The sequence below is a fragment of the Gadus macrocephalus genome, chromosome 12 (genome assembly GCF_031168955.1).
Source record: "Gadus macrocephalus chromosome 12, ASM3116895v1".
Classification (NCBI taxonomy): domain Eukaryota; kingdom Metazoa; phylum Chordata; class Actinopteri; order Gadiformes; family Gadidae; genus Gadus; species Gadus macrocephalus.
Window position 1 is genome coordinate 20,429,625 of NC_082393.1, and position 23,747 is coordinate 20,453,371.

At 43.7% G+C, this 23,747-nt stretch overlaps 1 protein-coding gene across 2 annotated transcripts in view; it reads left to right on the forward strand.

Annotated features, from left to right (window-relative positions):
* nlgn1 (neuroligin 1) overlaps positions 1-23,747 on the forward strand; it is a 117,364-nt gene that overhangs the window by 48,717 nt on the left and 44,900 nt on the right. The window contains exons 2-3 of one of the 2 annotated variants that reach the window (XM_060067016.1): positions 4,762-4,821; positions 13,431-13,583. In XM_060067016.1, coding sequence (XP_059922999.1) covers positions 4,762-4,821; positions 13,431-13,583 — 213 coding nt within the window. The remainder of the gene's footprint in view (positions 1-4,761; positions 4,822-13,430; positions 13,584-23,747) is intronic. The other variant, XM_060067017.1, reaches the window with a different exon arrangement.

Genomic DNA, 23,747 nt, shown 5'->3' on the forward strand with positions numbered 1-23,747 from the left:
ACTCCATTTTGAAAAACTGGAGAGGGTGTCTTGTGTAAGCATGCATATGGAGTCCATCTGTGTGAATGTTTTATTTTTTTAATACACACGCACACACACACTCTCTCCGAGCAAACTGCGGCATACTTATCCCTCATGATCAATCTACACTTGACACACTGTCCGTTTGTCCTTTGGCAAGACTGTGTTCAGGCCCGTCACCACTTAATACTGGTGAGAAAGGGACAACTTGTGATACGCTACATTGAGTAGAAAGTATTTATCCGAAAAATTATAAAATAAAACTCTTCAAAAAGCATGAGGTGATGCAATCTAATGACACGTGGAGCCTGAAATTTCTTCCGAATCACCGTGGTTCTATTATTCTACTGCCCCTCTGGGAGGCTTCCCCTAGGACCCTCCACTGGGCTCGGCTCGGGCAAAAGCGAGAGTGTCTTTAGGCACACTTTACTCAGACCACATTATACTTCCTTCCATTATAACCACATATATAATGGCTACTGTGTTTTGATGCTTCGGGGCTTTTCTGTAATCTTTTTTTCTAACTCAAGGTCAATAATAGATTACCTACGAGGCTCGTTGAAAACGCTCGCTCTGCTAGTCAACCAACCTCCATCCTTTTCTTTCAATAGCCTCTTTTATTATGGTGCATCAGTGATTGATGGAGCTATCCTATTGCCTTTCCGACATGTTCCTTGACTGATGCATATCGAGAGCAATATGTATGTATAGATGGCCCTCACGATCAATGTGTGGACTCTCTTAGCAATAATTAGCTCATCCAAGGGTAGAGGAGACTGCCCTAAGGGGTTGGTTGGGGTGTGTGTGTTGGTGTGTGCACCTCTGTGAGTGTGCGGGTCTGTGTGTGTGTGTGTGTGTGTGTGTGTGTGTGTGTGTGTGTGTGTGTGTGTGTGTGTGTGTGTGTGTGTGTGTGTGTGTGTGTGTGTGTGTGTGTGTGTGTGTGTGTGTGTGTGTGTGTGTGTGTGTGTGTGTGTGAGAGTTGAAAGATGTCTATACTCTGTACTGGATGTTTGTTCACAAATCTTTTAAATGTGTTTGTGCGTATAAATTCACTTGTGTGCATTCGTGTGTAAGGTTTAATGCAGGTGTATATCTTGATTGTCTGTGCTGATTCGTGTACTTTCTGTGTGTGTCAATGAGATATGGTGTGTGTGTTGGTTTGTATGTTTGTACTGTATGTCCTAGCTTACGGTAATAAAAGGCAAATATGCCTTTTCTCTTGATTCCAGTAAAAGGACAACTTCTTTCTTTTATTTTAGGTGTCCAGTGACACAATTTTGACACAATGTTGAGGACAAAGTGATTTGCTTTTTGCAAGGGAGCAATGAGGAGAATAAGGGAAATTTTGAGAGAGCGACAAAACTAGACAATCAAACAATAAGCAAACAAGGGGGAGTGGGACATTTTTGTCATTTGTTGAGCACATTTTTTAAACGTTGTCAAAATAAAATGCTAATTACCACAACTTCCCATCAACTGGAATGATTCAAATCAATACCCACCCATGCGTAGCATTTGTTTACACAAAACAAAATGGTTGGGTATGCACTTAGTTCAGGGAAAATTATAGAGGCATAATCTTAGATGTATAATGGTACTTGTGTAATGATTTTCAGGAAGGTGTATGCATGTGTAATTTATCTTTCACGATGACATAGACAGCCACATTCCCAATATACCTATCATCCCTCTTTCATTATCTTCTTTATTTTACCCAAATCAATTCAGAATACAGCAAGTATACCATTTTTCTTCTGAATTATGTATAGTACAAAATATGTATTAAAAGAGCATTCATCCAACAGTAATCTCTCTCTCTCTCTCTCTTCTCTCTCTCTTCTCTCTCTCTTCTCTCTCTCTCTCTCTCTCCCTCTCCCTCTCCCTCTCTCTCCCTCTCTCTCTCTCTCTCTCTCTCTCTCTCTCTCTCTCTCTCTCTGTCACACACATCACAGCTCTACGGTTAAACAGTCAGGGATAGAAGTCCTAGCTATGGCGACCCACCAGTCTGCCCACTCCTCCTGTCAGCGGGCCAGTAGGAGCAGACATGTGATGGATGTCAGGTGTGTGTATGTGTGTATGAGGGGAGGGTGGGGGGGGGGGGGTTGTGGGAGCTCGACCCTAGCTGTCACTTCTACATCTGCCTTCTCTCTTCCCTGCACCCAACTAACCCCTTACCCAAAAGCGTCTCACCAGTGTTAATAGGGAACAGATGTACCGCACGGCACACAGCGCTAGAACCACCTGTAGCATGCTCTCTGCCCCTCCTCTCCCCTCTGCTCAGCTCCACTCTCTTCTCCTCGCCCTGTCACAAATAAATGTTTTATTTGTGACAGGCGAATAGTATTACTTACTAATGAATTACTTACGCTGTTGTCATTCAACACGACCCATCCCTGCCCTGTTTGGATGAGAGAGTGTTGAAACTATGACAGGTGAAATTGCTGCCTTGCTGGTCACTGGCCATACAAACCATATGGCAAGTGACACCTACCCCCCCACCTTAGCACTTTAACTTCAACCGGCCAGAAGCTGCATGTTCAGTAACTGTGTTTGACCACAGAGGGCGCAGTTACCCAGGTGCTGTTTTAGTGTTTGATTACTCCAAAGATTGGGACTTGGGAGCAATGTATTAAATATCAAATGAATGGTGTCTCAAAACCTCTTTTCTTTTTTTTCGGTGCCCCTGAATATCTCCATCAGGATCTATGCCAGTGTCCAATCTCACGACAGCTGGTCTTTTCTGCACTGTCTAAGTATTTTTGGGGTAATTGGGGAAAAGTCATTCTTGGGTCTTAGTACAAGCGCTGTGGATAGAAAGGAAATGCTGTCACCAAGCACTGGCTTATCAAATGACAGCGGAGGAGAGACCGGTTGCTGTCGACAACAGATATGATAGTGAATCATCGCTGCTGGAGAAATGGCTGATATAATGGTTTAAAATAGCGCTTTTCTTCATCAAGATAAAGTTCATAATTTATATGGCGTTAATCCTTCGAGACGGTCAATGTGACTACTATTTGAAATCTTTACACACCGCTGTGTGAATATTGATTCAACTGACTGACCATGCTGACCTGTCTTTGAAGCTGAGTTTATTAAAAATGAATAGCAATTTATTTTCTCCTCCAACTGTTCTGCCAAAGCATCTAGGCCATCTGTTATAGTAGAGCCTTTCCCCAGTAGTTAGAATTGTTAGATTCCTAACTTCAGTGGCTGTTTTACACATTCACGGCATTGCTGTGCGAAACGGTATTCCACTGAACGGGTTGGGTGCGAGTAGATATGAGGGCCACCATTTAAATGTGTTTCTTTGTGATGTCTTCCTCCATGATGAAAGGAAAGGCTGCAGCCTAGGCCATGTTTTCAAATGTCAGGGTTCTTAACAAGCATTCAACCTTCTTCTTTCATACGCAGGGCGCATGTTTTATCAAAAAAAATAATGCATGTTGCCGATCACCAAGCCTATCTGTTATTGTGTTCATGAACCGCATGCGTGTTCGCTTGCGTGTGTCCTTGTTTGTTTATGTCTCTCTGTGTTTTATGTATAGTATGGGCGACCGTACGTGAGCTTTAAAGGCGGTTGTTAACGGAGGATGTTTACTGTTGAAATAGAAGGCTATTTTCTTCTGCTTTTCTGAGAGAGAGACAGACACCAACACTAATAAACATCACTCAAACTCCTAACTACTCCTGAAATGTTATATTATACACTTGAAACATGTCCAATAAACTGTCCTATTTCACATATTTAATGCATTTTTCAGATTGATTCTAAAATATATTTGGAAGTGTGAGGTGAGAGGTCAATTTCCACTCCTCGACAATCCTCCCTCTTTCTCTATCTGTTTCCCTCATTAAAATTCCTATGCATGGATTACTCAGTGCTCGTACATTATGCCTCACAAGCACTTCCCCCGCACTCAGATACACACAGTGAGTTGACTGCTTAACAATCACACTCAGACATGCACCCACACACACAGCCGCACAAACAATCATACAATCGTTACAGTTTGGTACTTTGTTTTGCAATATTAAATTGCATTAATTCATATTATTACAAAAAACAAGGATAAATTAGTAAATCATAATCTTTCCTGTGTGCAGTATTAAAAAATATGCATAATAATAAGCTCTCTCTCTCTCTCTGTCTCTCACTCTCTCTGTCTCTGTCTCTCTGTCTCCCTCTCTCTCTCTCTCTCTCGATCTATTGACAGAATATTATAATGAAAATTGCTATAATTGCTATGCCTTTACCAATTTATATTGAATTGCTTTTTATTTACAGTCCATCAGCGTTTTACCACCTTGAAATGTGAAAAAATGTCCCTGACATTGGTCCATACTGATGTTACTATGTGTGTCCTGACTTACTCTAAGGTCCATCTGAATCATGTGATGTCAAGATGTATTTCACTTGCTTAATTCTCTCTCTTCACCAGACAAAACTGATATTTTTTTATCAGCTTTCTCTTTTTTCTTCCTTTTTTTTACCAAAGCCCTCTTTTCTTGAAACTGTTATATTTGAAATGCTAATTAGTACATGCAAAACAGTTCCAGCAGAGCTCGGGAGTGGTCATGTTTTACCACTACTTTGCCCATTCAGTATCGTACTGAGGATTTTTCCAACCAAAAAAAGGAAATATCACGGGTGAAAGATTTTCTTATCTCTTGAGAAAAAAGCCTGTGTGTTCTTTGTCATCTTGTTTTCCTCAATCTTCTCCTTCTTGGTCCTTATAGGTCCCCTTACAAAGAAAAACACAGATGATTTAGGCGATAATGACCGCACGGACGACGAAGGTATTTTTTTTTTCTTCCGGTGCCAAACTGAAAAATTGCATGACAAGGGAAACAAAATGTAACCCTTTTTCCTCTCCATTTTTTTCTCGTTCTTTGATTTTCTTAAATTCTTGTCCTTTTTTTCTAAAAGTGACGGAGGCATTTTGTTTTTGCTCTTTACTCGTAAACTCTCCTTTTTTTTGGCTGGATGTGTTTTGTCCTATTATCCGCTTGGTGTCTAAAGAGTATGTTTACGTGTTCACTGCCAATCATTGACCAATTAATAAACTAACTTGCTGCTTGAATTTTCAATTTTTTTTAATTACATTTGTTTTTATTTTTCTATGTCGCATTTTTGCAGGGAATATGTCAATATACTATTAACCCTTTTAACCATTTATTTTTATTAATTTACACATTTTGCATGTTTGTTCTTTGTTTAGTTTTTCAAATAACGTAAAAAAATGAAATTCTTTATAACTATTCTTCTTCAGAGTCCCATGCATAGGCTTTCATTAAAATTCGATTTATTTGAAATCCGTTTTAGCTTGGAGTGTCAAACCAAAACGGTGAGCATTTTACAGTTTAATTTAACAAACCAAACACTAATAAATGCCCTGATCTAGAAACAAAAAACGAATATTATTTAAAATCTGAATTCAAAGCCTTCATAAATCGATAAATTGTGTTATTCCGTGGATGGAAGCAGCTTCTTAATTTGAACGAGCAAAACATAAACAAAACAGTAGTACCTGCTTTAAAACTTGGGCTACAGACATAAGTCACACGGCAGTGCCTTTGGAGTACACCCTGCTCTGCTGCTGGGTTCAAAGTGAGCGAGCTTGCTTTGGCAATAATGTATTTCATTATTAAGTGGACAGCGAGTGCCACCAACTCCACCCAAACTAACGTTCAGGACAGGCTCACAGAAACAACGTTCACAGTACACGGTCACACACTCCGCGTCGGCACAGACCTGGACCCGATCTCACTTTGCGAGAGGAACATATACCGTCAGTATATATATCCTGCTTGCTCATTATACTCCCATCCAACAGCTGCGTCTGTTCCCCCAGATTGAGCCGCCCCGCCAATGCTAAGCCACGCCCCCTTCACATACGAATAGCCCCTCTTTTTTGAAGATTAGTCTTATCAACATGACATCAAAGTGAAACTGGGCTTCTTGTTGCCCTGTCCGACCGTAATGTAACAAGCAGTAAGGGGAGTTCTGTGTAGCTCTGGACCTCACCCTTTGGATTCCTCCACATTGTGATGCCTGAAGGCTGCTGCTTTTCTGGCGGCCATTTCATTTGTTTGCCTCGTTCCGCTGATTGTCTCATCAATGTTTTCAGTTGAGACGATTTTGGACACTGGCAGCGCACTCGGGGAGGAAGAGGGGCCATGACCCCCTGACCTCTCAACCAATTTCTAACTTTCTTTTCCGATTGAAACTTTTTTATATTATTGAACTCTGGTTTTGGAAGGTCTTGAACCGTTCGCAGTGCACACCAATCAATGCAGCTTCGCCCCGATTGTGTATGGTTCAATACGAATACATGTAGCGAGACACCCTCATGCGTATATAAATATATATATTTATTTATCTACATGTATTTGACCCTTCTCCGCCAGCTCTTTTGAGAAAAGCAATAAAGATAGTACAAAGTATTAATACCCGAGAGCATCCCTGCCCTTCATGCTGACCTACCCGCCCACACATATATGCATGGTTGCAGTGGCGGTTTAAGGCACGGGCGAACCAGGCAGCCGCCCGGGGCGCCATCTTTGTGGGGGGCGCCAAATCACATGGGGTGCGCCACGAGCAGTTAAAAAAAAATAAGCGCTGCGTAGCGGTTTTCAATGAAGTACAAAACATTGTGTGGGGAATTGGTGTTTTGGCGCCCCCTCTGGCTGCAGGCGCACACCTGCTCGTTGAGAAGGTGCCGTGCACAGACGGAATGAAACCCCCACTGAAGTCTGTAGGGTCATGATACAACCCCCCCCCTTTCCATTTGAACTAAATTGTATTTACAATCTACGAACACTCGCTCACATAAAGAAAGACTAGCCGACGCTGGATCTCCCCTTAAGAGGCGGCCTGCTATTGAGGAGCGGCACTTGGAGCGCAGCATCCTTGGTTGAAGACGGAGTCCTGTCCCCGGACGGCTGCCGCTGTGCAGCATTCACAGCAGCCAGAGCAGCCCTAATCAGGCACCTCTGCTGTATAATGCATCCACCAAAACTGCAATCACATCCAAACGAGGCTTAAGAACAGCCAGATCTCTTTGATGTGCGCCACCATGCTGTTTTCCTTTGGAGTTGACGTGGATGCTCGGTAGCATGTGCGCCCAACACACAAACGTACATACGTACACACACATGCGAGTAAACATGCACACACAGATATACGCACATACACAAACGCACGTCTCTGAAAGATGGTGTACACTCACATACAACCTCGCAAACACATTCAGAGTCAAACATGCAACACACACACACACACACACACACACACACACACCAATACACACACAGTGTGGCCCACATTAGATGGATTCCTGAATTAAAAGTTTTACACCACAATGTTTTTAGTTTTACACGTGCACATACACAAGCACACACACACACACGCATGCACATACACTTCAAGGCATATTCCGAGGGCTCAGATAGCTTTTAAATCCCACCTTTCAGCGATACCATTGGGCTCCTAACCTTTGACCCCCTTGTTGCCTTGGTGATGCTAAATCTATAACCGGTCCAATTTCTTGACCCCGCAACATCACAAAGTTCTATTTATTGAATTGTTTTCTTTTGATCTCTTTATGCTCCACAAATCTGGTGCTTGTAATCCCTTTGTACCCGGAACCAAGATGTACACAGGACACTTCCCGAGAGCTGAGGATTTGTGGAAAGCGGGTTTCTTTTTTCATTCATCGTTTTAAAAAATGTGTTGACTGGTTAATGGACTGGCATAGACTGGAGGGATAAATGTGGATATACTGCAATGGAGACGTGCCAAGCTATGCTTTGAACGGTGCTCATAGCCTCCAAGACCTCCTGGGTCTCCCACCCTCTCAGTATCACACATAATACAGCAGCATAATATAGGGTGGGGGAATTAAAGACAGTGGACGAACACAACAACATTATTTTCCCAGAATGCATTATATCACTAGCAGCACAAGTTGTTCTATATTTGTAGTTAACCTGAATATACTTTTTTCACAAGCATTAAGCAAGGGTACACTACATGACAAGATTAACCCATGTACCGTTTTTTTTCTTTATTGCATTTGTCTTTATTATTTACATTCAGTGTCACATTCATTGAAACCAATTGGCTATTATTTTTATAGCCTTAATGAAATTATGGAAATAGATGGCCATCTGTGCTTCAGAAACACAAATCCCATATACCAATGCCAGGCTAAATATAAGCCAATTTCTATAGCGCCAGAAAAGAGGTGCAGGATTCTGAAGAAAACTTGAAAAGGCACAGTATCGAAAATGACCGTTGACTTCCTATCTGCAATGGACCAAGTTCATAGGAAGAAAATACAAATCTTTAATTATTGTGGTGATCTCCATGAAAACACTCACACACAAACACAGACGCAGTCACGCACACACAGCATATAATTTTGCTATTTGCTCTCGTTCTCATTTAAGTAAAGCCCTTTCCTTGAGATAAACCAAGAGGAGAACGGAAATGTTTGCGCCATTTCTTTTTTTCAGTTTGTCCGCAATTTTCAGCAATGTTTAACCAATTTTGCATATTTTTCCTGAAATCTACTCCCACCATCAAAAAGATGCACAATGTTTTATTCACAACATAGTTGTGTAACTTCGGGTAAATTGACTGCAGCTTGTTTTAACCCTCCGTTCACTTCATTAATAATGAAAAAGTTAGTTTGATTCTACCTTTGGAAATAGCTTCCATGGCAACGTACATGTTGTTCATAGTGGTGGACTGCTATGTAAGCGGGATAATGTATAGAATGTTGCCGGTCATTATCGAAAATAAGCCCCTTCAGTGCGAAGCAAGACACCTCCGCTTCGCGTCGGTGTCCGGTTCGCCTTGTCGGGGCTTATTTTCCCGATAATGACCGGCGATCTTTACATTATCCCACTATTTACACGGCTACTTGCTTGATCAGCAGAGAAAAAGTCCAAAGACATTGACATCGCTTAGCAACCGAGTACGCAGGAGTTGATAAGTTACCGGACTACTTGCGTAAAAAAAATCCACTTTCCTTGACTACAGTCAATTATACTTAGCAACGGTGAATTATCAAATAAAATTCACCGCCGGAAGTTATGAAGGGCCCGTGCAAGTGAACGGAGCGTTCCACGGCATTGAAAAGAACCGTGTAACGCCCCGTGCCCACTACCTTGAATGGGGACGGACGCGCAATGCATTGTGGATCCGTCCGTTCGTTTGGAGCGTTCGCCACCGTCAGAAAGTTGAAAAATGTTCAACTTTTTCGGCAGCGACGGTTCCGTCATCCAATCAGATCGCGGCGGTGCCCACTGACGGTGCCCACTGACGGTGCCCACTGCACCGTCAGTCACCGGACGTGGGAAGGCGTGGCTGACGGATGGGGGAGTAGTCTTTGCAGATGCATCCGTCAGCCAATCAAATCGGTTCGCCGGGTTCTTCCCGCTTCTTCCTGCTTGTTGCGAGGCAAGATGACCCGCTTTCCCGCTTTCCAGTATCGTCAGAGCCCGAGTCGCGTCACAGTGCTTACATTTGCATACGCGATCTGATTGGATGACGGAACCGTCGCTGCCGAAAAAGTTGAACATTTTTCAACTTTCTGACGGTGGCGAACGCTCCAACTGAACGGACGGATCCACAATGCATTGCGCGTCCGTCCCCATTCAAAGTCAATGGGCAACAGACAACTGACGGAGGTAGTGGGCACGGGGCGTAATAATCAGAAATAATATACTATAGAATGCTCTAACCAATCAGAATCGAGTATTCAACAAAGAATGTGTTTTATTTGCAGAATCTAACAAAAAGGCTATTCACACTTATAGTAAGCCTCATTCATCCATTAAAACAGGTAGATACATGCATCGACTTAAAGTCGTACATGCATCCACACACACATTATTATTATTATTACAGTCTGTGCACACTGTAATCCAACCTCCTCTTACCGACTCCAATGTCATTAACATTATTAATCATCATGCAAGTCCTTGTAATGATTGTTGTCGTCTCTGTTGTCACATTCATTACTGCCTCTCACATTCCTCATCATTTTAACATTTATCCGTTGATGGGAACATCATCATCGCCATCTCCAATGACCCTGTCACCATCACCTTTACATCAGCATTGTTTCTGTCTTCATCATTTGTCCTGTCCTCTCCTCTCCTCCCTTCTGCTCCCCCTCCCCCGTTCCTCTCCTCTCTTTATTCTCCCCTTCTGCCCTCTACTCCAACCATTTCCTGTCCTGTTGTCTCCCCTCCTCTCCTTTCATCTCCTCTTCTCTGCTCCCCCTCACCCCACTCCTCCCCTCTTCTCTACACTCCTCGCATATGGTCTCCTCTCTACATTCCTCTCCTCATTTCTTCTCCCTTCTCCATTCCTGCCATGTCTTCTCCTCCCCTCTCCTCTCCTCATTTCACCTCCCCTCCTCCCTTCTCTTCTCCTCATATCAGCGCCTGTCCTCTCCTCTCCTCATATCACCTCACTACCCCTCCTCATATCACCTCACCTCCTTCCCCCCCTCTCCTCTCCTCATATCACATCACCTCTTCTCCTCTCTTCTCCTCTCCTCTCTTCATTTCCCCTCCCCCCCTCCTCTACTTATTTTGCCTTTTCTCCTCTCCTCTCCTCTCCTCGCACCCCTTCTCCCCCTCCTCTCTCCTCTCCTCATTTCACCTCACCCCCCCCCCCCCCCTCTCCTCGCCTCATGTCAGCTCCCCACTAAACTCCTCCCAATCACTCAATCAACCCTCCACCAAGACACATTGGTGCAATAATTGACTCCACTCCACCCAACTGGCATTTGTCACATGGAAAAACACATACACAAACACACACACACTTGGCATTGCCGTGATAGTATTCAGCCAGTCCCCCCCCCCCCACTTCTATTGAGTGGAGGGATATGATGCACACAGCGCCCCATTCTGCCCATTTCAAAGCAAGCAAAAAAAAAAAAGAAAGAAAGAAAGAAGCGGAAAACCATCAGCAGGATCCCCTCAAAGAGCAGTGGATGGAAGTAGGGTCAAGGGTGGGGGGGATGAGCTATGCATAGGAATCCCAAGTTTCAAATCAAGCCTGTTACCGCATTTCCAAACTCACAGACAACATGACCTGAATTCTGGAATTAACATATCGTATGTGTAAACAAGCAATGTGAACAAGCTATATACAAAGACAATATGCCTACAGGCAATGTGTACCGTCTCTTAATATACACTTGAATGCAGGCCGACAGATACACATACCTGTTTCAGCATTCAGGAATATATTGTATGTGTACAAATACTATGTTCATTAGAGTCAGGTTTGCAGCTTGTTAATAGTTTTTTTAACAAAAATCTGTGGGAAATGATGTAATTCCCCAACAATAAGTGGGTAAATACAGGTTAATCTTCAGTGCAGAGGTCTTTTTAGAAAATGTATTTCTCTTCCTCCTACCATAATCAATATGGGGTCGAAAACAATTAATGAAGCATCATGTCAATATGAGTTTCCTTCAACAAAACCTGAAATTTACTGAAGTTCATCTGACGTTGCGTTCTGTTTGAAAGCCTAGATACTGAAATTGTTAAGGTACGGCCACACCAAACGCACCTAACCTGCCGCTTGATCATTGTGTGTCACAAAAATAGGTCAACGCGCCAAACGCGCCAAACGCGCCTATGCAGCTAGATGAGCCCGCCCAAAACGTATTTTCCCCCGCTATTTTTCTTTTGCTCCACAAACAGGGCTAAGATCACCACCATCGCTGCGCTGTCTTTGTTGTGGGAGTCCGAGGAACGTAGGAAACACACTGAAACGATGACTTGGTCGTCCATGTTCTTTCTGCTTCTGTGCGTCCTCCATCTCCCTGCCAGTGAAATTGGGTCAAGCTCAACGCTGATTGGCTATCGCAGCTAAGCGTCACGCGTAGGAGCGTAAAAAGTTAAATTTTTGAACTCCGCGCGTAGGTGTGTTGGGCGCGTTAGGTGCGTAAAAACGCTAACGCGCCCAACGCCTCGTGCCCACTGCACCGTCAGTCAAAGGACGTTGGAAGGCGTGGCTGACGGATGGGGGAGCTTTCCAGGGTAGTCAGAGCCCGAGTAGTGTCACAGTGCTTAAATTTGCATACGCAATCTGATTGGATGACGGATCCGTCGCTGGCGAAAAAGTAAAAAAAAATTGAACTTTTCGACGGTGCCGAAGGCTCCGACGGAGCGCACGGATCCACAATGCATTGCGCGTCCGTACCCATTCAAAGTCAAAGGGGATCCGTCAACGGACGGTGTTGTGGGCACGAGGCGAAACGCGCTGCTTTAGCGCGTGTAACGCATCTACGCGCCTAAACCAATGGTTCCCTATGTAAAAATGCTGATTTTCTGCTCCTCTTACGAGTGCAACGCGTTTGATGTGGCCGTAGCTTTAGGCATTGTTTGGTCTCTAAACGCAGAGCGCATGTTTGTATAAGATCAGAGCAGTCAAAGGTCCCACAAAAAAACTAAAAATAATTTAAAAAGTTTTTCAATCCAAACTTACAGTGCATTTAGCCCATCAAACCTTATATATTGATCAATATACACCACCTTTGCTATGCCAACCCGACACACCCTATCCATCTCAACTTTTTATTGACAATGAAACAAACAATACTCCCACTTACTTTTATTGATGTGCTATGCAGTAATCATAGCGGTGGAAACAATTAGGTATTCATTGAAAATGTCAGGGCATGAGCGCTTTACAGTTCGACTCCAGTATTCAGTGGATTTGTTTCTCAGCACGTTTACCAGTCAATGAAGTATATCATGACAGCTGAAAAGTGATTTTTATGTTTACCCAAAATAAACTGGAAAAGTTTTAAATAGGGTGAACCGTGTTCATTAAAGTGTCAGAGTGTGCTGTTTTTAATAGCTTTTCATACCTAGTGAATCAAGCTACTTCAATTTCTTCATCAAATGACATGTCGGAATTGCTGCAAAATCTTTTCTGACAGTTTGCCTAATGAAAACCAAAATCAGACCCACTCCTATTAAATATCCTAGTTTGTTAATATCTGAATAGCATAATACATACAAAAAAATGAGCTGTATTTCCCATCAGCGAGAGCATGTCACGCCTCTCATGGTCGGTGGGATTAAGGTTTGACACTCCAAACTAATGCCGTCTCGAAACTAGAAGGACGCTGTGGCGAGATGACTTAAAAAATAAATAAAAAAGGTAACAAAATGAAGGAGAGGGACTTACCATTGGCAAACGTAAACTACAGTAAACGACCTCTCGGGGCTGTCACCTGCAATCTGCTGTCTAATCAGTCTCCCTCTTTTCCTTTCCTACCTCCCTACCTCTCCCCCTCGTCCGGACCCATCCTTCCGACCCCACCCCACCTCCATCCGCCCAATCCCGCCGGCCTCCACCCAACCAGACATTCGGGAGAGCGGCAGTCCCAAGCCCGTGATGGTGTTCATCCATGGCGGCTCCTACATGGAGGGTACCGGCAACATGTTTGACGGGAGCATCCTGGCCAGCTACGGCAACGTTATCGTGATCACCGTCAACTACCGCCTGGGCGTTCTAGGTAAGGCGCTGGTCCTTGTGGTCTCCGGTCGTCACCATGTCATATGCAGAGTTTGGAGTTCAAGCTACGCTGGCCCCTGGATGGTTCTTTCTTCCTCTGTGGGGCCACCATTTCGCTGACCTTTTGTGGCTTCCTGTCTGGTTTCCTTTTATGTCTGGTTTCCCCGAAAAGTTTCTCTGAACGGCTCTGTGCGTCACATTGCTCTCTCAATTTGCTTCTTCTGTGTCTCTTAGGATGGCCAGAAGCCATCGCTACAATGATCTCCTGCTTGGTTCATGACTGTCTTTGTTTACCGTTACCTTTGCTTGGTTAAGATTGGTATCAAATGAGACAGCAAGGATTTTTTCCCCAAATCAGTCTGTATGCATGGCACTGACCTACGAACTTATGCGCTGAGAAACTGTTCACCGTTCATAACCCGCTTCGCTGCACGTCGGCACAAACAGGTGGTGTTTGTGCTTAGATTAGCATCCATGTATCTGTGTTTACCCCCCAGGCGATGAGCAGAAACATGAAGCCTCACTCCACTGAACTTGTGAAGCATTTGTGTGTCTGCAAGTGCCTGACAGATTGTGTTAGTATGTGTGTGTGTGTGTGTTTGGGGGGGGGCATGTGTGTACGTGCGTTGGCGTGTGCGTGGGTTGGCGCATTCGTGTGTGTCTGTGTTACACACATGTGAATGCAGCGAGGAAAGGAAGGGGTGTGTTTGGGTATTTTCTATTTCTATCAATACTACCAGTTGTGTTCAATTATAATTTAGGCTTCATTTAACCCGATTAGTTCCACCTTGTCCTAAGCAGACCTAACGAGAGGAGCGTTATTAATATCACAGTAACATGAAACCATTCATAGATGGCTGAAAAAGGAAATCAATACTCTCTTTCTGACTACGTTCATTAAGCCTTTTGGAGTGTGCACGAACAAATCTTGATAGAGTAATCTCCATTTAAGTGTATCTACGTACATGTTTTGTGCTGGATGGATATCAACCACTCACAGCCATAACCCACATTTTAATCTCCTCGCAGAAGTCATTCCCTCAGGAAGGCTGCTTCTCTGGCTCTTAAATGACGGCATTGAAATTGGTTTTATGTTTGATATTTGAAATATCCTTGCATGCACCGGGTCAACAACCTTAAGTAGAATTATAAGAGAGGATGTTCTGAAGATGACAACCCACTTTACAACAAAATTACTGCTTTGAGTATCCAACATAGGGTCTTACTGTAGAGGAATACATCTGAAAAGTGAGAAGAAGAATTTCTAACTGAAAAATGGCGGTTATTGGTCTGAAAGCAGCAATGCACCAACACCTTATACAAGTGGCTAAATCTCCAACGGAAACCTTGCGGCTATGGCTCCACTTCTGTAATTTACTCTGTTGGTCAGTACAACACTTGGTTGCATGCTAATACTCTGCTGGCACATCTATCCTCCCATTCTCAAGACCATAATCTGTCTTTTGTGTGTGTGTGTTTGTGTGGGCGTGTGTGTGGTGTGCAGGCCATTATTTGCTCTAAACATGTAGACCTGGTGACATTTGGCTGTATTTATGGGCTAAGGGTGTCGGCAACAATGGATTTAGCCACAGGGCAGGTATAAGGTATGCTACTGTGTTTGTGTGTGCAGCGCCAGCGTGCATGTGTGTGTGTGTGTGTTTGTGTGTGTGTGTGTGTGTGTGTGTGTGTGTGTGTGTGTGTGTGTGTGTGTGTGTGTGTGTGTGTGTGTGTGTGTGTGTGTGTGTGTGTGTGTGTGTGTGTGTGTGTGCAAGTGTTTCTACTGCTATTTTAATGGTAACATTATGTTTGCCATTGCAGAGAACAGCCCATAAATTCATGAGTGTACTCAACCCTCTCTGGGTAACGGTCACTCGAGTGTATATGTTGCAGTGACTCAAATATTAAATATAGGAATATCTCAGACGTGCATATAGTAAGTACATATACGAATATAGGTTATTGATGCTTATAAGGTTATTCTTCCCAACGGCAAAAAAAAAAGCAATATATTATAGTCTAGTAAACAAATGTCTAAAAAACACAGTAGAACTGTAGTATTATTAGGACTAGTAGTAGTAGAATCTTCTACTCAAGTTGTGTCCCTCTTGTGTATATATCTGAGGGCCAATCACCGTGGTCAGAAAGACATCCATCTTTCTTGAAGCATTGCTTAACATTGTGACGTGCGTCAACAACAACCGAATGTGTGTTGCTGTGTATCAATATTTCCTTCTGCTGCATTGGAGCTGCAGTGGTCTGGAGTGTGTGTGTGCCTTTAAGGGCTGGCCTTGGCTGTGTGTGAGTTTGTTTCGCTCCGGCCAAAAGCTTTAATCACGCTGATTGATGAGGTGCATTTCCCTGACTCAAACCTTCTCCAAATACCACTTCCATTCCGGCCATACATCAGCCCCCACCAACCATTCATCAAGCCTCTGATTGTTTTAAGATATACCTGCAACCAGTAAAATATCCATTTCTCTGTGTGGCGTTTCACCCAAAGCCACCTTACATCTACCTTACATCGCCACACTGATTTTGCGGAGGCATAATTCTTGAATTCCCATTGACAACACAATATAGACAAAACACGCAAGGTATACTCAAACACACACACATACACACACACACACACACACACACACACACACACACACACACACACACACACACACACACACACACACAATCACAATCACACACACAAATGCAACAGCACTTTCCGATTTTGTATTCAAATTCAAACTTTGCATAGTTGGCGTTCGGAGACTCTCCGCCCATGCAGGCGGTATCTCTGTGTACTCCAGCCAAATATCACGCTCTTCCACTTAGTCCCTCTCTCTCAACATCTCTCTCTCTTTCCTGCCTCAATATTTAGCTTTGTGTGTATTTTGGTGTCGTCTGACCTTGCTGTATTTACTATTTATTGAGTGCTAACTTTTTTTCGGACTTCTATTCTCTCCGCTCGCAATGCATGATCGTCGGCACAGAATCCGTGTGATTCAGTTGCACGCCAGCCCGACCCCCTGCACTGCCGCCCTCACTCCATACTAATACTAGTCCTCTCGCTCCCATACCTCTCCTCTGCCTTCAGCCTCTCTTCACCCCCTCTCTGGCGTCAGTCCCTCCCTCTTGAACACCAACATCTGTAGCTGTGGAAAAAATTTCACCCCAGTTTGATGGAGCCTTTATTTTAAAACTCCAGGGTTTTTTCTGTTTAATTTTCCTTATTGCGGTTGGTTTTTGAATGCACAAATACTAACAGTCATGCCTGAGTCCACACCTTAAATAAAAAAAAGACCCGACTAGTGGGAATAGGGTATTCTCGACATGCTTTCAGGTTCACATCAGGGGTGCTCAACCTAAACCATTGGGCCAAGGGATCCCAAATGGTTCTGCATGACGGGTTCAGCATGACTTGCGCCGTGGGCCATATCGTAGCGCAGCGTGGGAGAGAGAACGTGCCCTCTCCCCAAAGTGGCTGATATCGTTCGGAAACGTGCGTGTTGTGTTTTTGTGTGTTGGCTTCACACAATGTCACAGTTGCAGGCAGTAATTCCATGTTACTGCCGTGTGGTGGTGCACTGCATGGCCGTTGGTATTTTTTCTCAATGGAGTAGGAAGGACCCTGCGTTACCCAGGGTTGTGCTTGGTGGGAGAATTGGCCTCATCCTAGTGGATGAATGGGGTTGGGATAGATTGATTACCTAGACGCTCAATGGCCACTTCAAGAGCAGCAATCTTTTCATCAAAATCCTTTCTTTACAACTCCATATGAACGTATGCATGTGGTTTCCAGACTCTTTACTATTCTCTATGTACCGTTTCCATTTCTCACCGTTTCTCAATGCACTATGTGTTTTTTGAATGGTGTCGCTTTAGCTCAATGTTCTCCTGCATTTGCTTTTGGGTGGCAGCAGCATCAGTAAATGAGCGTTGAACTGAAAAAAAATGTCTGGCTTAGCCAAGGTGCTTGTAAACAATGAGTTGTCACTTTGCTTGGACCACGTCAGCCAAGGCGTTGGCCGAGCAAGGCAGAAGGTGAGTATAAACTGCAATATGTGATCTTTCTACCGGTGTATCAGGGACAGAGATAAAACCGCCTACAATGCGCACATTCTACGCATGCCTCTAAGCTATGTACATATGAGATGGAAAAATGGATGCAAATTAGGGATCAACCAGTCACAAAAATATTACAATACTCAAGTGTTTCATATACGGTCTACTATCACTTATGCTGGTCACAAAATTTACATTTTCTATCTGACGGCTGCTATAATTAATCAAATTAATAAGTGTATTATATGTACTAAAGATATCTGGTATCGGAAACGGTATCGGCCAGCAGGTTTCGGCAAAAGGGCTGAAAAGGAATCATCCAAAAAGTAATCCAGTAGGTGCATCCCCCATTCAGATGTACAGTATATGTGCCGGCTGTGTGTTGAGTGGTCAGTGCTAAATCTTTTGGGTGTTGCATGTGGTTTCTTCCAGCCTGACCTCTCGCTGGGTCTCAAAAGAGTAATCCTTCTTTTCTCTCTGCATGATGGCTGATCCTAATCAAAATGATATCCTCCGGCGCATGGTCGCTACTAACTAAACTAATTGTACTCAGAATCTAAGGGGGTCGCCACCTTTATGAAATTTCAAAAAAACGGGAGTCATCGGCATTGTAAATTTTTCACACAATACAAAAAAGGAGTGACTATTAATATAAAATAGCACGGTAGCCCAATATCCCTGTAGCTTGGCAACAAGCACAGGACACACACACACGCAAGGACACACAGACACACACACAAGGACACAAGGACACCAAAACACGCACACAATCTGGAAGTCAAAAGGGCATGGAGCTGTTGTTTAATTACATCGCTCAAGAAACGATTTATGATGAAAAATGTATTCATTATAGTTCCTAAATGTGCTTAATTCGGAGGGGATTAATTGTATCCTGCATTAACCCATAGAAGAATGCAACATGATTCTCTCCATTATGGAACCATTCTGATTCAAATCGGTGGGAGCCCCTAAAACAAACTAACATACTAACCATTACTAATATGTACTACTAACCAACCATATGTTATAGTTGCTGTTGTAAATGCTAAATACTTTGTGTCCAAATCACAACAACAATCTATGTACTCACGCTTTCAGCATTTCAGCATGGAGAAAATGACCTACTGCATGTTCTCGAATGCTTGATGAAATGGATGGGCTGACAGACGGATGGATTCATTGGTAGATGGACGGATGATGAATGAATGTTATCTTGATTCATGCATGACGTATTTTGGATGGGTGGATGAACGAGAAATGTTGATGGATGGATGGATGATATATTTTGGATGGATAGAATATGTTTTTTATGGATGGATGAATGTTATATTTTGGATGGATGGATGCTGTATTTTAGATGGAAGGATTCAGTATTTTGGATGGATGAATGATGTATTTCAGATGGATGAATGGATGATGTATATCAGATGGTTGGATGATGATTTATTTCAGATGAAAGGATGACGTATGTTGGATGGTTGGACACTTTGCCTTGCAGGGCAGCTCCGGGGGTAGATGGAGCGATGGCTAAAGAAACATCCATCTCTGTCTTGGAGTCCATGATTACACCCCTCCACCACACAGCTACCACACTGTTCCCTGCACGCACATGTGAGGGTGTGTTTGTGTGTTTGTGGTCGTGCACAAGTGTCTGTTTAAGTTTCTTTGCCTGAGAGTGTGTGTGTGTGTGGGTGTGCATGATTGCCTGAATGCATCAGTTTGTGTATGTGCATGATTGTGTGTGTGAACCTGTGTATGTGTTATTTATTGATCAAAGCCAAGCTTTTGGCACAATCGTATCATTGCATGTGCATGCGGTACTACACCCATCTTCATGTGCACCAACTGAGCGATCAATGTCAACGTTCTGTTGTTTGGCGTGTGTATGTGTGTGCATCCGTGACTGCCGTGTGCATACATATTTTGGCTGCGTGCCTGTGTGCGTTGCATCCGGGGGGGTCTCGGTCAAAGTGTGTCTCAGAATAACGGTTTTGAGCAGGCAGTACAGCTCCCGAGATGCTGGGGGCTCTTCCACGAGATCAAGGGGTCCCACAGCCACCTAGCACTCTGTTCTGTGTTCTATCGAGTTGTGTATCGGTTATTGTGGGTGTCAATACAGGACCAAGGGTGCTGCTCGTCAGCTTTTGTGTCGTGTGTCGGGTCTCTTCATGTCTCTCTCAACTGCTTTGTCAATAGCTTATGCTAACATGTACGCACAACAGTGCTGCCGGATCGTGTCCTTCTGCTGCCAATTAGGCGGGGATAATCATCGATAGGGGCCGCTTAATCATCAATATTCCTCCGCTTAATTATAAATAATTTGGTTTCCCATGCCGACACAGCTGTGTGGCGGGGGGTCCCTCAGCTGTGCGTGTTTACGCCAACATCTATCTTCATTACGCACACACCTTCAATTAGTCAACTATATTCTCCCCCCTCCCTGCCTCCCTCCCCCTCGCTCGTTCAAATGCATAATGTTCTTCTAAATGGTTGCTGAGGCAGACTGCGGCCTTGGAGCACAGTGTGGCTACTTGGTAGTAGCCACACTAGATATTATCATCTCAGATATTATTGCATTACCATGTGGTATTGGCCAATTAAACGTGGCAATGAACATAGTAAAACGCAATCAAAGATACTGCTCTATATACTGTGTGTTTGTGTGTGTGTGCAGGGGGGAGATCTATAAGTGCTGGGCTTGCAGGTTATAACTGGTCCCATAGGAGTCATGAACTATTCACTTGAGTGTGTATGTATGTGTGCTTTTAGTTGTGTGTGTGTGTGTGTGTGTGTGGGGGCTGAGTTGTGTTTGTGTGCCTGCATGTGTGCCTTAAGCTGTGTGTGTGTGTGTGTGTGTGTGTGTGTGTGTGTGTGTGTGTGTGTGTGTGTGTGTGTGTGTGTGTGTGTGTGTGTGTGTGTGTGTGTGTGTGCGTGCGTGTATGTGTGTATGTGTGTGTGTGTGTGTGTGTGTGTGTGTGTGTGTGTGTGTGTGTGTGTGTGTGTGTGTGTGTGTGTGTGTGTGTGTGTGTGTTGGGGATGAAGGGATTCAACACTGTGTTTGGTGATGACAGAGATTTGAAAGTGGAGGAGCTTTTCATTTGCCGGCCCAGTGAGAGCATTTCTACTTGTCGTACATTTATTGATTTCCTAACATCCACTGCTAAGAAGCCGCTTAAAGCCACCCTATCTCAGAACAACTCAGTAGGTAAGCCAGATACAAGCCTTTTATCCTAGAATGCATTGTTTAATTCATAACTAACTATTATTTAGGACACACCTAGTCAATGACTAGGAGACCGGTCGCTACATTTGTTTTAAATAAAGAGGCTTGGAGGGTATCCACTAAAATGATAGATAATGCAATAGCATGACTTTTGTGTTACTGTGTACTTTTTTGTTATTTATGTATTCCACTGGGTGATGTGGGTTGAATACAATATGAATCTGCTCGTTCGTTCCACATTTTCTCTCCTGAGGATTCATAATGTTGCCTCTGCGAGAGAAAACGCATTTGTATAAACTGTTGGATCGATTCTAGGAGCGATGTTCTATTTTCAGAGTTCTATTGAGAAGTTAGAGCAACAGCAAGTAGGAGGCTATATCGACAAGGTCATAAAATCTACTTTTTCAGACATGATATTTTTTCATTTTCTTTCCTCGGCTGTCGATGTGGTGCCCCCGAAAACCATGATATTTAAGCTCATGCTTTTACAGCCTGCTGCCGGCTCATCCAAGGCCACACACACACACACACACACACACACACACACACACACACACACACACACACACACACACTCACACACACACAGACACACACACACACACACACACACACACACACACACACACACACACACACACACACACACATATGCACACACACACACACACACACACACACAGACAAACACACATATACATGCACACACACGTACACTTAGACATACAATTACACCAAGATCTACACACACACACACAAACATACACACATGCACACATGCACACACTCATCTGAATAAAATAATAATTAAATAATAATAATTATGAAAAAATAAATAATGTAGGACGGGTCAGAAGAAAACGTACTTGCTGCAGACCTATTGCCTGCAGGTGCTAGCTTTTCCTTCTGGTGTCCCTTAATGATTGTGTGTGTTTGTGTCTGTGTGTCTGTGTGTGTGCGTGTGTGTGCGTACGTGCATCAGTGTAGGCCTGGCTATTGGGTAAAAAGTCGTAGATAAAACATATCAAATACAGGATGAACTCTCTCATTCTCCATCCCACACCCTTGCTCTGTTATTGCCTATTCTAACAAAGGAGAGGAAGACATGCAGTGAACACCAGAAAGATGGAATGAATGAAAGAAACCGAGAAACCGATAGGGGGCCCTATCTTGCATCCGACGCAATTGACTTTCTCACTGGCGCATGTGTCGTTGCTAGTTTGCAACTGGCGCAGAGCGTTCTTTTACGTCCTGCGCCACGCGTCGGTAAATTAGGGTATGATCTTGCACCCCAAGGGGCGGTTCGGCGAAAGAAGGAGGCGTGTTTTGGCGCAAACGTTCTGGTGCTATTTTCAGTTTCAGAAATCACTTGCGCCACAAACCAGGAAATACCTGGTTTAAAGTCAGTGGCGCGTTGTTCAGATGCTATTTTAAGGGCCCATGCATAATGTTGCTTTTCCACCTCGCGCATTAACTTTGCTTCCCTCATCTACCTTGCCACACATTCTTGGGAAATTATTTGGGAAAGAACAGCTGATACAGCGGTAATAAGTTAAATCAATGCATCTGCAACCACAATGCACACGCAAACTAAACACGTAACGCATACTACAGTCCATGGCAATGTATATTAACGGGGGACAAATGCATATTAGGAACACAAGTCGATGACGATAATGCATAAAATGCTGATAAGAAACAATGTTTATAATGTATTGCGTATATCATTTAACAGAACCACAGTTGCCGCATATCATATGTGTGTTAAGTTTTCTTTGCCGAAATTTATTTGAGGACTCAGTATTTCTGAAGTTGTGGAAGAAAACCTTATTCCATGTGTGAATTAGGCCATATTATTTGGCCATAAACTGAGCCATTTGTAGTTTGAAATTCATGTGCATCTGTCTCATCGGAGACTGCAGACACGCTGTCAAAATATCAACAAATGCGCTTAAAGGGGATGGGAGCTGGCACTCTCATTGGTTTATTGCACGTTAAGCCAAAACCACACCTACGGGTAATGAGGCTACTTCAGACCAACCCATTTTTGATTTGCGCCGGGCGCAAGAGTCATTTTTGCGCCGGTAAAATAGTAATATCGCCATAGAACCGCCCACAAAGCTACTTGCGCTTGGCGCTTCTCACTTGCGTTTCAGACCGTTAAAATAGGGCCCAAAGAGTCTCAGGTGTTAGAGATGAATACAGGGAGAAGGTTGTCTCGATTTAAGATGAATTCATACTTTATTCACCTTGATATGAGAATGGCATCACTGACATTAACTTGCAGTGAGAGCATGTGTGTTTTTATGTGTGTGCGTGTGTGTGTGTATGTGCGTGTGTGGTAAAGCATCATCTGGTGTGCCCCAGGCGGGGTTTGCCCCATGCTGCTCTCTCAAGCACACACACACACACACACACACACACACACACACACAATCACACACAATCGCACACACACACACACACACACGCAAGGTAGCACATACAGAAATCTAGGACCATTGATAGACACATCAGGATACATGCATGCATAAATATAAATAAGGACTAATATATTTAATTATACATAAAACATTGGACCCGGGCATAGAGACAGACAGGCATAGATACGTGCACAGGCACCACACACCAGGATCAGAGTGTTCTGTTTCGGAGTCCTCCCAGTGTGTCCGTTTCTGGAAAAAAACCTTTTGGGAAACCAAACTGTAGCTACTCAACTGAAATTGAGTACAGCAGTTGTGTGTGTGTGTGTGTGTGTGTGTGTGTGTGTGTGTGTGTGTGTGTGTGTGTGTGTGTGTGTGTGTGTGTGTGTGTGTGTGTGTGTGTGTGTGTGTGTGTGTGTGTGTGTGTGTGTGTGCACGTGCGCATGCATGTATGTATGTA